Here is a 17,538-nt window from a genome sequence, read left to right on the forward strand (position 1 = left end):
TTACTTAGTGGGGAACCTGTTTCTCCCTCCCCCTCTGCCTGCCACTCCCCCTGCTTGTGCTCTCTGACAAACAAATAAATAAAATCTTTAAAAAATAATAAAAAACAAAACTCTTAAGGAGAAGATATGACTTGAATACTTTGAATTTGAGAAAATCAGTGAATATATAAAATTAAACTAAAGTTAGTGCATAATTAAGAATTTTCCCCCTAAACATCCTCGATATTATCTCAAAGGATATTGGTGAAATCTTTAGAAAGATGTCACAAATAACTGTTCACAGAGGACTCTACCTCCAGAACCACTTACAGTTTTGGAGTAAAAACTATTAGAATCTGTGCACTGTGCCAGTGTTGTTCTATACTTTAAGCTCATGATGTAGGGGTGCCTGGGTGGCTCAGTCAGTTAAGTGTCTGCTTTCAGCTTAGGTCATGATCCCAGGGTCCTGGAATTGAACCCCATGTCAGGCTCCCTGTCCAGCAGGTTTCTCTCTCTTTCTCTGCTGCTCCCCACTGCTTGTGTTCTCTCGCTCATGCTCTCTCAAATAAATAAATAAAATCTTCAGCAAAAACTCAACACATAGATTAGTAGAAAACTTTATTTTAGCTAATATAATGGTTGGTTTGTGTGACAATTTCCACAACCCAGATGCACTTAAAACTTTTTTTAAAACAACTCCATCATAGTCTAGTGTCACAATAGGGGCTACATAATGCAGTGTGTGTCTGAATGTACTTAACCTGACATTTGAAATGTTTTGAAAAATATAACCACATGAAAGATTGATGAAGAGTCATTAAGCTCCAGTTTTTAATCCTGGGTGCCTCTTAATGTCTGTTTGTTTGTTTGTTTCTTTAAGATTGTATTTATTTATTTGAGAGAGAGAGAGCACAAGCAAGGGGAACAGCAGAGGGAGAGGGAGAAGCAAGGGAGTCCAATGCAGGGCTCCATCCCAGGACCCTGGGATCATGACCCAAGGCAGATGCTTAACCAACTGAGCCACTCAGGTGCCCCTTAATGTCTGTTTCTTGAACCTTATAAGGAGTGAATGTGTTTATTGATTAGTTAATCACCAATAGAAAATTTTTAAAACAACGTCATTAATTTATGCTTTCTGTCTCTTCAGCTTGATTTTGAGCTCCTTGAATGGACATGCCAATTAATACTCATTTTTTGTATCTTGTGTATCTTTATACAATAAATATTGTTTGATTGTCCATTTTCCTGAAATGCCCTCTGTCCCATCTTTTGGACTTTTGAATGTCTTCTTTCTCCTTTACTTCTCCTGACTCCTTTAGAAATCTCATTCATTTTTGTTCTTTTTGAATCTGCCTCTCTTTAGTCTGTTGGGTGACTGGATCTTCGGAGCTCCTTGGGGACTCTTTGATATACCAGACAACAGGATGTACACATCTTTGTGTGACAGTACCAGGTGCAGGGCCGGGTACATAAATGGAGATCAGCAATAGCAACTATACCTAGTTACATATTAAAAACTGTATGTTGGGAAACATTTAAGTGAGTACTTCATTTATAATACTTGAGAAATCCCATTTTTAATTGGAAATGTAACCATACAGAGATTCTTTACTAATTAGGAAAAAAGTAAACTATGGATCCAAATAGACAAAGTCATTCTTTCCATAGATTTGTTGAAATAGTGTAATATATTTTTACACATTTAAATATAAAGTACACACATAGCTATAGGGTTGTGAATGAAAAATAAATTTCTGTTTTTCAGATGGTTTTTCTTTAAAAATAATATTTCTTAGATATTCTTGGAAAACACTTTATACCCTTCCCAAATTCAGAAAATTGTATTATCTTAATGTATCTAGGAGTCAGACAATTCTTTCCTTTATGAAAGCACCCCAAAAGCTGCATGTTACTGGTGATTTAACAGTATAATTAGAGCAGGTAAAAGTGAGTAGCCAACACTGTCTTGGATAAAATCACCATTAGGAAAATACCAAATAATTCTGTGGTCATTTTGTTTGAAGAAATGCTTATGGGTGAATGGTATTATATGATTTAAAAAATGGGAAAACCATACATGTGAAAGCAGTATTTGTGAGAATATAATCACAGCTAATGATGTTGGGAAGTTCCCAAGGTTGTGTTGGGACAGTCTGTGAGTCCGTTTGGGTAGAAGTAGAGTTCCAGAGGCATCTGTCTTGTCTCTGCTTAGCCCTCACCACATCAGCCTCTGCACTAAGTCCAGTTTACATTCATTCACCTCTAACTATGAACCAGTGGCTTAAAACAGAATTTACATTGTTCTTTGAGCCACAAAATAAGTCTACCTGCTCTAGAATAAAAACTTAAAAGCAATGATTTTTAAAGAGTTTTTTTTATGCTGCTGGTGATTGCAAAGCCATGAATTTCATGTTTTATTCTCTACCCCCTCCCAGGTTCTTTTTTTGTCTCAAGAAAGTGACATACAGGTTTCAGTTGTGCTTCCACTTGAAAATGTTCCCATATTTCTTTTACAGATCAGTCAGATTACTCTGTAGGTGACAAATAGGAGGTGAGATAGGACCTGGGAGCCAGTATGTAATCTCTTCTTTTGTCATTATCCTTTTCGCTGACGTTTCAAAATAGCCTTCAAAAAGTTGCTCAAGGAAGTTGCTGGTTGATTCTTTGCTCTAGTCAGAGTAGTAGCAACCTTGCTTACTCTTGTGGGTAGAATTGCCTTGGTAAATATTACCTATAAATCTGAAATCTAGTACTTATTTCATATGGGATAGATTATCTGACAATTCATTTTCTGTTTGGAGAACTCACGGCGACGATATTGCAGAATAGAACAGTGGGCGCCTGTTTATCTGAAATTAAGCTTAGTTTATGCATTTGCAGTATCTACCTCTGTAAAAGAATATTTCTCTTTATTTTTTTTAAGATTTTATTTATTTGAGAGAGAGAGTGAGAGAGAGCATGAGAGGGGAGAGACTCAGAGGGAGAAGCAGACTCCCCACTGAGTGGGGAGCCCAATGTGGGACTCCATCCCAGGACTCCAGGATCATGACCTAAGCCAAAAGTAGTTGCTTAACCAGTTGAGCCACCTAGGGACCCCAGAATCTTTCTCTTTAGAAGTTCACTGATATATGGGCAAAAAGTGCTTCCCATTGCCTCCCATTATTTTTGTATATGATTATTAAATTTCAATTAGGCAGAATTTTTATTTAGTAAAATGTCATTGTAATAAAGTTGTGGGATATACACATAAACACAATACATAAACATTTGCTGTTTGTAAATCTTTACATTATTTAAAGTGTTATATTTTACTGTAATTATTATAATATGGTTCTGAGAAACTTCAAGTCATTCTATTTTTTTTTAAGATTTTATTTATATATTTGACAGAAAGAGTCAGCGAGAGAGGGAACATAAGTGGGGGGTGGGGATGGGAGAGGGAGAAGCAGGCTTCCTGCTGAGCAGGGAGCCCACTGTGGGGCTCTATCCTGGGACCCCAGGGTTAATGACCTGAGCTGAAGGCAGCTGTTTAATGACTGAGCCACCCAGGTGCCCTAATTTCAAGTCATTCTTAACCTGAATCTTACTGATAATGGTTTATGGAACCACATGACTCTTGAAAGTCAATAAGATCTGAGGATTTAACTATTTCCTAGCCCTTATTTTTCAGTTAATTAATAAAGTCCTTTGTGTATTTTTCTTCATCTGTTAAATGAAGATAATAATATACATCATAGGGATATTGGAAGCATTAAACAAGTTGATATTTGTGAAATGCTTGGACAAGAGCCTGGAACATAGTAAGTGTTCAGTAGATGTTAGCTGCCCTATAATTATTATTACTTTTTATATTATGTAGAGATTGAAACATTCTGTACATACACTTGATGGATTGATACAGCAAATAAGTTTTTCATAATGATACTTTGTGCTTTTTTAGTATAGTTGACACACAACATTATATTAGTTTCAGGTGTACAACATAGTGATTTGACAAGTTTATACATTATGCTATGTTTAGCACAAGTGTAGCTACCATCTGTCCCCATACATTTCTATTACACTATATCGTTGACTGTATTTCTTATGCTCTGCCTTTTATTCCCGTGGCTTACTCATTCCATAACTGAGTGCCTGTATCTCCCACTCCCCTTCACCCATTTTACCCATTCTCCTACCACTTCCCTTCTGTCAACTGTCAGTTTATCCTGTATTTATAGGTCTGGTTCTGGTTTGTTTTTTTTGTTTGTTTGTTTGTTTACTTACTGTTTTGTTGTTTTTAGATTCCTCATAAGTGTGAAATCATGTGGTATTTGTCTTCCTCAGTCTAACTTATTTCACTTAGCATAATACTCTTTGTCTTTCCGTGTTGTTGTAAATGGCAAGATCTCATCCTTTTTGTGGCTGAGTAATATTCTATTGCATATATATACTGTATCTTCCTAATCTGATTGTCTCTTGATGGACACTGCTTGGACACTTGCTTCCATATCTTGGCTATTGTAAATAATGCTCAATAGACATAGGATGCATGTATGTTTTCAAATTAGAGTCTTTGTTTGGATAAATGCTCAGTAGTGGAAATACTGATTCATGTGGTGTGTCTATTTTCTAATTTTTTGAGGAACCTCCATACTGTTTTCCACAGTGGTTGTAACAATTTATATTCCCATTAACAGTATATGGGGGTTATTTTTTTTCTACATCCTTGCCAACACTTGTTATTTCTTGTCTTTTTAATTTTGGCCATTTAATTTTGGCCAGCACCCAGTTACCCCTCCCCCCACTCCCCTCCCATCCAGCAACCCTCAGTTTGTTTCCTATGATTAAGAGTCTCTTATGGTTTGCCTCCTTCTCTGATTTTGTCTTGTTTTATTTTTTTCCTCTCTTCCCCTATGATCCTGTTTTGTTTCTTAAATTCCACATACCCGTGAGATCGTATGATAATTGTCTTTCCCTGATAGACTTATTTCGCTTCACACAATACTCCCTAGTTCCGTCCAAGTTGTTGCAAATGGCAAGATTTCATGTTTTTTATGGCCAAGTAACATTCCATTGTGTATATATACCACATCTTCTTTGCCCATTTATCTGTTGGTGGACATCTGGGCTTTTCCCGTAGTTTGGCTATTGTGGACATTGCTGCTATAAATATTGGGGTGCATGTGCTCATTCGGCTCACTACATTTGACCTTTGGGATAAAACCCAGTAGTACAATTGCTGAGTCATAGGTAGCTCTATTTTCAACTTTTTGAGGAACCTCCACACTGTTTTCCAGAGTGGCTTGCATTCCCACCAACAGTGTAGGAAGGTTCCTCTTTCTCCGCATCCTCGCCAACATCTGTCATTTCCTGACTTGTTAATTTTAGCCATTCTGACTGGGTGATATCTCATTGTGGTGATATCCACAATGTGATATCCATGTTGATGTGGTTGATGTCAGAGAAATTACTGCTTGAACTCTCTTCTAGGATTTTTATGGTTTAGGTCCCACATTTAGGTCTTAAATCCATTTTGAGTTGATTCTTGTGTATGGTATGGTGTTAAGAAGTGGTCCAGGTTTTTCTGCATGTAGCTATCCCATTTTTCCAGCACCATTTATTTTTATTTTTATTTTTTTAAGATTTTTATTTATTTGACAGACAGATCACAAGTAGGCTGAGAGGCAGGCAGAGAGAGAGAAAAGGAGGCAGGCTCCCTGCTGAGCAGAGAGCCTGAAGTGAGGCTCGATCCCAGGACCCTGGGATCATGAGCTGAGCCAAAGGCAGAGGCTTTAACCACTGAACCACCCATGCACCCTCCAGCACCATTTATTAACACGACTATCTTTTTCCCCATTTTATAGTCTTGCCTCCTTTGTCATACATTAACTGGCTGTGTAATTGTGGGTTTATTTATGGGGTCTCTATTCTGTTCCATTGATCTATTTGTCTTGTTTTTGTGTCTGCACCATACTGTTTTGATTACTACAGTTTTGTAGTATATCTTGAAACCCAGGAGTGTGATATCTCTAGCTTTTTCTTTTTCTTTCTTTCTTTCTTTCTTTCTTTTCTTTTTTTTTTTTTTTTAACCCTTTCAAGATTGCTTTGGGTATTTGGGATCTTTTGAGGTTCCATACAAATTATTTGTTCTAATTCTATGAAAAATGCTGTGTGTATTTTGATAGGTATTGCATTGAATCTGTAGATTGTTTTGGGTAATATGGACATTTTAACAGTATTATTATGATCCATGAACATGGAATTTCTTTCCATTTGTTTATGTCATCTTCAATTTATTTTCATTAATGTTTTATATTTTCAGAGTCCAGGTCTTTCATCTTTTGGTTAAGTATTTGGTTAAGTGTTATTCTTTCTGGTACAATTGTATATGATGTTGGTTTCTTAATTTCTCTTTGTGCTACCTCATTATTAGTATGTAGAAACACTACTGATTTCTAGGTATTAATTTTGCATGCTGTAACTTTATTGAATTCATTCATTACATCTAGTAGTTTTTTGGTGGAGTTTTTAGGATTTTCTATATATCATGTCCTCATCAATTTAACTTTTACCAATATGGATGCCTTTTATTTCTTTTTCTTGTCTGATTGCTATGGCTTGGACTTCCAGTACTGTGTTGAGTAAAAGTGAGGAGAGTGGGTATCCTGTCTTATTCATAATCTTAAGTTAAGGGTTTCGTGTGTGTGTATGAGAATGTATGTGTATATATACATACTCTAACCTCACTTTGTTGAGACATTTTTTTAAAATCATTAATGGATATTGGATTTGTCAAATGCTTTTAACTATTGAGATGATCATGATTTTTATACTTCATTTTGTTGGTGGTGGTATATCATATTGGTTGATTTGTGGATATTGAATCATGCTTGCATTTCCAGATTAAATCCCACTTGATCCTGATGAATAATCTTTTTAGGGTATTGTATGTGATTTGCCAATATTTTGATGAGGATTTTTGCATCTGTGTTCAGGAATATTGACTTGTAGTTTCTGTTTTTTTGTGGTATCTTTGATTTTAGTATCAGGGTAATGCTGGCTTTGTAGAATATATTTAGATGTTTTCCTCCTATTTTTTTGGAATTGTTTGAGGAGAGTAAGTATTAATTATCTACAAATGTTTGGTAGAATTGACCTGTGAATCTGTCTAGTCCAGGGCTTTAGTTTTTTAGTGGTTTTTGATTAGTGATTCAGTTTCTTTACTTTTAATCAGTTTCTTCAGATTTCCTATTTCTTCCTGATTTAGTTTTAGAAGATTGTATGTTTTTAGAAATTTATCCATTTCTTTTAGATTGCTCAGTTTGTTGGCTTTTAATTTTTCATCATAGTCTCTTATGATCCTTTGTATTTCTGTAGTTTTAGTTATTACTACTGTCTTATTTCTGATTTTACTTGGGTTTTTCTCTTTTCTTGAAAAAGATAGTAGTCTTGGCTAAGGTTTATCAATTTTGTTTATCTTTTCAAAGAACCAGCTCTTGGTTTTGTTGATTTTTTTTTTCTACTGTGTTTTTTTGTTTCTATGTCATTTATTTCTGCTCTGATCTTTATTTTTTTCCTTTTTTTTCTACTGACCTTGGGCTTTGCTTGTTCTTTTTCTAGTTCCCTGAGGTGTAAGGTTAGGTTGTTTATTTGAGCTCTTTTTTCTTTAGGGAGGCCTATATCACTATATTTTCTTTTTAAACTGCTTTCACTGTGTTCCAGAGGATTTTAGATCATTATGTTTTCATTTTCATTTGTCTCAATATGTGGGTTTTTTTTTTATTATTCTTTAATTTCTTTTGGTCCTTAGTTGTTAGAATCATATTGTTTAGCCTCCATGTTTTTGTATTGTTTCCTTTTTTTTTCCCTCATGATTTACTTCTAGTTTCATACCATTGTGATTGTAAAAGATAACATGGTATGATATCAATAAATTGTCAAATTTATTGAGGTTTGTTTCAAGGTCTAGTACTTGATCTCCTCTGGAGAGTGTTCCATGTGCGCTTAAATGTGTATTCTGTTGTTTTTATTTTTTTAATTATTTATTTATTTTTTAAAAGTTTATTTGTTTATAATCTCTACACCTAATGTGGGGGCTTGAATTTACAACCCTGTGATCAAGAGTCACATGCTCTACCAACTGAGCCTGTCAGGTACCTCTCTCCTGCTGTTTTTAGATGGAATGTTCTATATATATCTGTTATATCCATCTGTTCCCATGTGTCATTTAAAAACACTGAATCTTTTGATGATTTTTCTGCCTGGACGATCTATCCATTGATGTAAGTGGTATGTTAAAGTCCTCTAATATTATTGTTTTACCATCAGTTTCTCTTTTTATGCCCATTAATATTTGCTTCCTGCTTTTAGGTGCTCCAGTGTTGGGTGTGTAGTTGTTTATAATTATTATATCTTTTTGCTAGATTGACCCTTTTATCATTATGTAAAGCCCTTCTTTGTTTCTCATTAGTCTTTATTTTAAAGTCTGCTTTGTCTGATCTAAGTATTGCTACCCTGCTCCCCCCCACCCCTGCTTCCATTTCCTTGGTTAATGCACTGTCATCACTTTGCTTTCAGTCAGTGTCTTTAGATCTGAGGTGAGTCCCTTGTAAACAGCACACAGATGGGTCTTGTTTATTTATCCATTTTGCCATTGTATGTCTTTCGATTGGAGCATTTAGGCCATTTACATTTAAAATAATTATTGATAGTTATTGCTATTTTGTTATTTGTTTCCTGGTTGTTTTTGTAGTTCTTCTCTGTTCCTTCCTCTCTTGCTCTTTGTATTTTTATTTTTTTATTTTTTTATTTTTTATAAACATATATTTTTATCCCCCGGGATATAGGTATGTGAATCGCCAGGTTTACATACTTCAAAGCACTCACCATAGCACATACCCTCCCCAATGTCCATAACCCCACCACCCTCTCCCAACCCCCCTACTCCCAGCAACCCTCAGTTTGTTTTGTGAGATTAAGAGTCACTTATGGTTTGTCTCCCTCCCAATCCCATCTTGTTTCATTTATTCTTCTCCTACCTCCTTAACTCCCCATGTTGCATCTCCACTTCCTCATATCAGGGAGATCATATGATAGTTGTCTTTCTCCGCTTGACTTATTTCGCTAAGCATGATACCCTCTAGTTCTATCCACGTCGTCACAAATGGCAAGATTTCATTTCTTTTGATGGCTGCATAGTATTCCATTGTGTATATATACCACATCTTCTTGATCCATTCATCTGTTGATGGACATCTAGGTTCTTTCCATAGTTTGGCTATTGTGGACAGTGCTGCTATAAACATTCGGGTGCATGTGCCCTTTCGGATCACTACGTTTGTATCTTTAGGGTAAATACCCAGTAGTGCAATTGCTGGGTCATAGGGTAGTTCTATTTTCAACATTTTGAGGAACCTCCATTCTCTTGCTCTTTTTTTGTGTGTGTGTGATTGATGAATTTCTATAGTCTTATGTTTGGTGTTCTCTCTTTTTATTTTTTGTTTATCTATTATAGGTTTTAGGTTTGTGGTTACTATGAGATTCATATATAACATCCTAAGTAAATAGCAGTCTATGTTAATTAAATGGTAATTTAAGATCTAATACATTCTTATTAAAAAAAAAAAGAAAAAAATACCTTTTCTTTTTCCTCCTCCCCTTTTTATATTCCTGCCTCCATGTTTTATGTATATGTGATCATATTTTACTTTTTTTAAAATGTTTTATTTAATTGAGAGAGAGTGTGTGTGTGTGCATGAGAGAGAACAAATGGAGGGAGAGGGGCAGAGGGAAAAGCAGACACCAGCCACCCCCCCCCACACACACACACCACTGAGCAGGAGCCCAACACATACATGCCTTGATCCCAGGACTCTGAGATCATGACCTGAACAGAAGGCAGACCTTAACCAACTGAGACACCCAGGCACCCCTACATTCTTTTTTTTTTTTCTTTTTTAAAGATATATTTATTTATTAGAGCGGATGTGAGCAGGGGGAGGGACAATGGGAGAAGGGGAAAGAGAATCTTGGGCTCCACCACCCAGTGTGGAGCCTGGTGTGGACTTGATCTCACAACCCTGAGATCCTGACCTGAGCCAAAATCAAGAGTCTAAGGCTTAACTGACTGAGCCACCCAAGTGCCCCATGTCTTTTTTTTTTTTTTAATTTATTTATTTGACAGAGATCACAAGTAGGCTGAGAGGCAGGCAGAGAGAGAGAGAGGGAAGCAGGCTCCCAGCTGAGTAGAGAGCCCCATGTGGGGCTCGATCCCAGGACCCTGGGATTATGACCCGAGCCAAAAGCAGAGGCTTTAACACACTGAGCCACCCAGGTGCCCCTGCCCCATGTCTTTTATTCATAATTTTCTTACGTCTACTTATAGCCATTTCTTTTCTACTTAAAGAAGTCCCTTTGGGGTGCCTGGGTCGCTCAGTTGGTTAAGCCACTTCCTTCAGCTCAGGTCATGATTCTGGAGTCCCAGGATCGAGTCCCGCATTGGGCTCGCTGCTTGGCAGGGAGTCTGCTTCTTCAGCTGACCTCTCTCCTCTCATGCTCTCTCTCTCTATCAAAAAAAAAAAAAAAAAAAAAGAAGTACCTTTAACTCTTCTTCTAAGACTCATTTATCTTTTATTTGTCTGGGAAACTCTTTCCCATTCCTTCAAATTTAAAATGATTACCTTGCCAAATAGGGTATTCTTGGCTGTAGGTTTTTTTCCTTTCAGGACTTCGAATATGGCACACCACTCCATTCTGGCTTGCAAAGTTCCTGCTGAAAACTCAGCTCATAGTCTTATAGATTTTCCCTTGTAGGTAACTTTTTTCTCTCTCTTATCAAATAACTTTCATTCAGCTGAAATTCAGGATCTGTTTTTCTGTGTTCATATATTTGCAAGGGACTAATTCACATAATTAATGCAGGGGATACTTTTTGAATTTATACCACAGAATATATTAGATATTTTGGAGAACACAAGATTATTTCACTCAAAAAACTTTAATTTAAAATGCTTTTTATGAGTAGGAGAGGTGGCCTTTGAGTAAATGCTAAAGTATACCTCGAAGTGGTAGAGAAAATTCGTTTGAGCTCATGAATCTTATATTTTATAACATTGCACAACAAGCACATGTTTTTTGTTCTTAAACAGGTTTCTGCATGTTTGTGCTGAGCTTGGTGAAGAAACATTATCGTCTGCAGTTTTATATGGTCTGTATTAACCATAACTACGTGTAATAAAAATGTGCTTGCCTTTATTTTTTTTTTTTCTATAGTGAGAAGGTCTAATCTGCTAGTTGATGTTTTGCCTAAATATGAGGGGTATTTCAATTTTGGATGACTGTTACATACAAAAGGTTTAAGTTGTACAATTCTTCAAGATTTAAAAATTTTAACTGGTTTCAAAGTATCTGATATTTTTCTATGGACAGTAAGTATCTTTATTTGTCCTTAGCTGAACATAAGGAGAACAGAACATATATTTTCCTGTAGCTGTGGTTAGTCGCACAGTTAATTGCATAATTCTTTTTGCCCTAAGGTGTTTTATATAGTTTATCATTGAACTGTGCTTAGTATTTTATGAAATTTGTCACTGTGTATGATGAATTTTTCTTATTTTCTTAAAAGGTAGCTAATTATAAGAATGTAAAATGGAAAATATAGTATTTAGATCTGTGAATTCATGTATTAATAAGGCTTGTTTTGGATTTGGATATATTTCCTGTTCTTTATGCTTTGCTTTTCTACATTGAGACATTCTGCTGAGCATCATCACTAGGAAACTGTAATATTCCTTAAATTTCTAATTTGGGGGAATCTTGAGGAGAGTCAAATTATCCATGAAAATCTAGAAACCATCAAGACGAGTTAGAAATAATAGAATCTCCTATGAAAACATAAATTTTATTGGAAAAAAAAATCATTTATGCATTTTGAAGCAACCAAAATGAAAGAGAATTGGATCTTCTATGCAGATTAAAATAAAACAAATATATTATAAATCCTCATTTATTATTTGCCAAAATGAGAAATAGGTTTATTATGAATAAATCCAAATCTTAACAAGTTTGAACATTTTATAAATTCCAGTCAAAATTATGAGACAGATATAGAAATGTTAAGGTATTTTTTTTCCCATTCACATTCTATTCATACAAACTGATGCTAAAAAAAATTACTAAAATGGCATCTCTCGGGCTAGATGGACTTGATGAAACACACAGGTTTGAAATTCTGAAATTGAATACTGTCCTTGAATGGTACTGTAAAGACCAACTTTCAAGTATGGAATGCTGGTGTTTAAGGGTAACTGGTCCCTGCTGGTTTGAGTTATCTGAAGGCAGAAATAACTCTCTATGGGAAAAGTTACCATAATGAACTCTGAAAAAGGAATAGCTTTTAGCATTTTTAATGCAGAATGCAGCCAGAGCAAAATGGTCCTCTCTAGATGCTGTAAGAACAGCAGAAATTTCTCATTATCATTTTAATCTAATGATTCAGGATTGTTGTATATTTTGTATTATGTTTTTAAATTCAGTAATGTTTCCCAGTATTGTTAGCATTCCATTTTTGTTTAAATTAAGATTACTTTATTAAATGTCTTCATGGTTTTAAGGTTCCAGTAGACCCTCAAATGACTATAATTTACTAACAATGTTTATTTTGTATGTCCCTATCTTACAAACTTTGACCAAAAGTCATGCTAGAAATTTGTGTTTCAAAATTGCTCTTGCTTTCAGGGCTGCACTGATCAGCTGTGCTCACTAATTGTTGTGTTGTTGGGCTATTAACAGTTCGCATGGACTCATGTCACTCTACTGATAACAGTGACTCAGTCACATCTTGTCATCCAAAATCTGTTTGAAGGCATGATATGGTAAGGGGACAGCATTATGCTGCTTTGTGTTTATGTCCTAGCCTTTTTAAAGCTCTTTCAATTGGGCAGTGTCTTATAGATTTCTACTAAAATGTACTCTTTTTTTTTTTTGTTTTTGTTGCTCTATCACTAAAATATCTTACTGAGTTTTGCTTTACTCTTTGAAGACAAACACTTCGTTAACAACTTGAAAAGCCTTCTTTTTCGGCTTCCAAATAAAATGCAGGAAGTCCTCATCAAAGCTCCAAAAACTAATTACATTTTCAGGTGTACTACATCTTATATGCCTTTTTACAAAGCATACATAAATTTTAAAAAGAGCATATTATTTTTGTGAATGCAAAAGAATATGAAAGCTGGCTTGTGAGCAAACACTGTGCTGAATGAAAATTGGGTGGGTTCTCCTCTGCCTTTATACGGGAGTGTCCAGATTTCAGATGGAATTACTTGCTGTCTAACAGTGACTTGAATATTCAGAAAGCATTTTTTATTAGTTTAAAATTATAAAAATTATTAGTTAAAAACAGAGTGGAGAAAAATGACTTAAGAAATCTGACCATGTTATCCCCACATTCTTTTTAAACCCATTAGTTAAAATCTTTATAGTCAATAGGTCTTTGTCAAGATAAAATCCTTCACAGCTTTGTGTTTTGTTCTAGTTTTTAATACCAGGGTGTGTGTGTGTGTGTGTGTGTGTGTGTGTGTGTGTGTGTGTGTGTAAAATGAACAGAATCATTTTGAGATTGTCTTCCATATACAAACTTTTAATTGATAGGGGGCAGCTACTGAACTTAGTGGGTTCTATAAAATTAGCAGGGTTTATTATAACTATAGGCTAAGGTAGAATTAAAATTGATAGTTCTTCCCAAGAAAGAATTTGTATTAAGTGCTTGTTATAAATTTATGAGATTATATTGTGTCTAAACAAATGACTCCTTTCCATTTTGAAAGACTGCTTATTTTAATTCTTTGTGCTGTTATAACTTGTTTCTCATAAAACTGAAATTTGAAAGTCCATAGCTCTAGAAATGGATTGCTTAATATTAAAATTAAATTGATTATTTAATATTTTCCTTAGCAATATTCCCCTGATATGTTGATTTATTTATAGATTTTTCTCTGCTGAATTGCATTAAGCTGATCTGGGCAAATTTACTTGATGTATATCATTTCTACTAATGTTTTGGCAAATGTTCTGGATGAGGCTGCAGTATAATCCAAAGGGTTATTGCATTGGTTCTTTATGAGTCATAACCTGTATAAATGTTTGACACTTAATCATATGGACGTTTTTTCCGATTTTCTTTAAGGTTCCTTGTTCCAATATCAAGTGTTATTTGCAATGACATAACTGCTTACCTTTTTGGATTTTTTTTTGGGAGGACTCCATTAATTAAGGTAATGGAACAACACCTTGAGCAAGCCATTACCATAACCTTAAAATGAGCCACTGGAGAAAATTTCCAACAATTTGGTGCTGTTGTACATTTTTATTTGTGAGGTGCTTTGATTTTCCCATAGCTGTATTTAACAGCCACCGTGTAGGGACAGTGAGCCATATTTCCCAATGATTCCATCTGGATACTTTGTGAGATAGTCTCTTGTCTGCTCAATAAGGACCTGTCTCTATCAATTATCCCTCATCTTGTGAAGGCTCATTTCATCTTTTGGCTGGTTTCTTTCTATTAGCTACAATGCAAGTCTTCCTTCTTCCATTCCATTGTAGCAACCCTACAAACAAGTCTTTCCTAGACCCTGCTCCTTTAGCAATTTTTTTTGAAAGGGTCCACTTAACCATCTTCACATACTCATGTCTATCTGTAAAGCTTTTACACCCAAACTCGTTTAAAAAAAAAAAAACCCTGAGGCCCTACAATAAAATACTGGTAATGCAAGTAATAAGTAAATGTTAAGACAAGGGAAAGAAAAATACACATGAGCAGACCATGTGGTTTTGCCTTTGATTTGGTTCTACCTACAGTCAGTGGAGGCAAAGAAGGAGAAATGAATTGTTATACAGTTCTCATTTTGGAGAAGAAACCAATTCCTCATGGAAAAATCATAGAACTAATTACTTTTAAACAAACTTTTCATGTTGGGGCTTTAGATAGGATTCACTCCATTCATGTAGAATCTTTAATAATATTCCCACAAATATGTTAATTGGCTCTTTTGATGTTACTACATGAAGGCAGTTTGGAGGGACTGAGACAGTTGTGCAGGTACCAAACCTGTTTTATCCGAATGATACAGGAGAGGCTTAAGTGTTCCCAGAGGAAAGCATGAACTGCTTATCCTTCAAGAAAATCTTCCATAAATTCTTCCCCACATAGGAGTCTAGCATACAACATCGGGCTAAGCTGTAGGGATACAGGCAAGCAAGCTATATATGTATATATTTAAACATTTCTCAAGCTGCTTTAGCGTAAGAGTACGTGATTAAATATTCAAGGCTTCTATATCAGATGAGAAGTTTTTGGCTTAGGAAGTTTTGAAAGAGGTTGTTATGGATGTAGAAGAATGTTACTGTCTGATTTTGAACATAAATTTCTAGTGAATTTAGGGCTGGATTAGTTGTATAATATACCCATATGTAATTAAACAAGTTAACCTCTAAATCAGTTTGATATAGATCAATTTAATTTGATAAGTTATATATGTATTTTGAAGATTTATTTATTTGAGAGAAAGAGAGAAAACACAAGTTGGGGGGAGAGGCAGACTGAAGGGGGAGAGAGAATCCCCAAGCAGACTCCCCTGCTGAGCACAGAGCCTGACACAGGGCTCAGTCCCAGGACCTGAGATCATGACCCCAGCCGAAATCAAGAGCCAGATGCCCAGCTACTGAGCCTCCCAGGTTCCCGATTAAGTTATCTCTGAAATAATCAACAGTCACTTTTCAATTTGAGTCAGCTCCTACTTCATGACAGTAATACGGAATTATCCTAGGAAGTGGTGTGTGTCACTCTCGTCTCTGTGGCAGAATTGTCATCAGATTTATCAAGAAACTGTTTCTATCAGCGTTTTTGGCTTTGGCCTTTCATGAACATCATTAAAACAAGAGGTCTGTGAAGAGATCATGTAGTTTAGCCTGTCACCTGTTGCTGTCTGCATAAACTTCTGTCTGATATTTATTTGGCTTCTGTCCTCACCCGTCCACTGAAAGGGTCATCCCAGAGGTCATCAGCGATCTTCTGATGACCAGGTCCCTGTGTATCAGTCCTTATCTTATAGGATAAGGCAGTTAGTGCTGTCCACTCCCAAATCTTTTCCTCCTGCCCCTGCATCACTGATTTCCAAACTTTCCTCCAGATTTCTCTGCCTGAATGCCCCATTGACTGAGAAACAATAGCCGGAATCTGAAACAGTATCTATTCTTAGAAGCACAACATGTTCCTTTCTTCATGGAGACAGACATAGATTGTGACCAAAGGGAGAAGGATATGTGAATACTTGTGGAGCAAATACTGTATCTGGAGTGTTTTGCCATTTCAGAAAGAGGTCTGTCATATGCATGGCATTTGGGGGAATATACAAAAATCTGATGTGCTGCATTGTCCATGTTATGTGATATTCTATTTTTTGTCAGTAGTAGGTCAATACAGATCGTATGTACTTGGAATGAGTACACTTCATCCTTATTGCAAGAACTATGCTATTGTGGGGGTTTATATAAGCTTTAAAGTCATGGGATGATGATTTTAATCTAGAGTTTATAGTTCTTTGAGAGAAAAAAATAAGTTGAGGTTATACAGAAACAGACATATATTCACAGTATGTCAAATATTTGAGGGTCTAATATGTTAGATATTACTAGAATTATTTGCACAAATAAGTCAGGATCATGGAGTGAAGGAAAAAGGGTTGCAGAGCCATTCCAATAAGAAAAAAGGAGAGATGTATAAGGTATTGTGGGAATTCACTGAAGAGAGTTTGCCTGTGTATTTGTGTTTTGTGAGTGGAGTAACTCTTTTCAATTTATTTGACCTTTTTTAGTTGTCGCCTAAAAAGACTTGGGAAGGATTTATTGGCGGCTTCTTTTCCACAGTCGTGTTTGGATTCATTGTGAGTCTTGCTGGGATTTTTGTTTACATTTTGGAAAATGATGGCAAATTTTACTAATCTATTCTAAACCTAAAAGAACTGAACCACAAAATGTTAATAATATATTTATTAAAACCCACTAAGCAGAACCAATTTGGTACCCCAGTAGCTCTGATCATGGCCTCATATCAGAATTACCTGGGGATCTTTTATAAAGTCTATATCCCAGCCCTATCCCAAGTCCGTTAACTCCCCCAGCTGATTCTAATGAACAGCTAGGCTTGAGACCCATTGCCGTGCTGTTGTGTTTTGGTAGTTTCTAACAGTTGTTCTGCCTTCAGGGGGACCCAGTTACTGGGACAAGTAGTGGCTTTGAGTAAAGCAGAGAATGCAAATGATATTGAAGAACTCTGCCTCCTTAATGCATACCGGCTAGTTCACTTAGTGGGTACTGCTGTGAGCCCAACTTGTAGGAAAAGTTTGTTAAAAATAATTGACATTTACTTTTAGATATGCATAACAGATATTGTTAATGTTTCAAAAATTAGTGTACAGTTACAGAATTTAGGTTTTTATTAAAAGAGGTCTTGTGAGAATCGAAGTTTGTAATAAAATGGCTGGATAAAAGATAAGTATACAAAAACTGTTAAGTTTAAGTTTT

At 35.7% G+C, this 17,538-nt stretch overlaps 1 protein-coding gene across 2 annotated transcripts in view; it reads left to right on the plus strand.

Annotated features, from left to right (window-relative positions):
* Positions 1-17,538, plus strand: part of CDS1 (CDP-diacylglycerol synthase 1) — a 66,162-nt gene that overhangs the window by 37,510 nt on the left and 11,114 nt on the right. Inside the window, exons 6-9 of one of the 2 annotated variants that reach the window (XM_032332766.1) lie at positions 11,109-11,167; positions 12,751-12,833; positions 14,144-14,231; positions 16,830-16,898. In XM_032332766.1, the coding sequence (XP_032188657.1) occupies positions 11,109-11,167; positions 12,751-12,833; positions 14,144-14,231; positions 16,830-16,898 (299 nt within the window). The remainder of the gene's footprint in view (positions 1-11,108; positions 11,168-12,750; positions 12,834-14,143; positions 14,232-16,829; positions 16,899-17,538) is intronic. The other variant, XM_032332767.1, reaches the window with a different exon arrangement.

The sequence above is a fragment of the Mustela erminea genome, chromosome 2 (genome assembly GCF_009829155.1).
Source record: "Mustela erminea isolate mMusErm1 chromosome 2, mMusErm1.Pri, whole genome shotgun sequence".
Classification (NCBI taxonomy): Eukaryota; Metazoa; Chordata; class Mammalia; order Carnivora; family Mustelidae; genus Mustela; species Mustela erminea.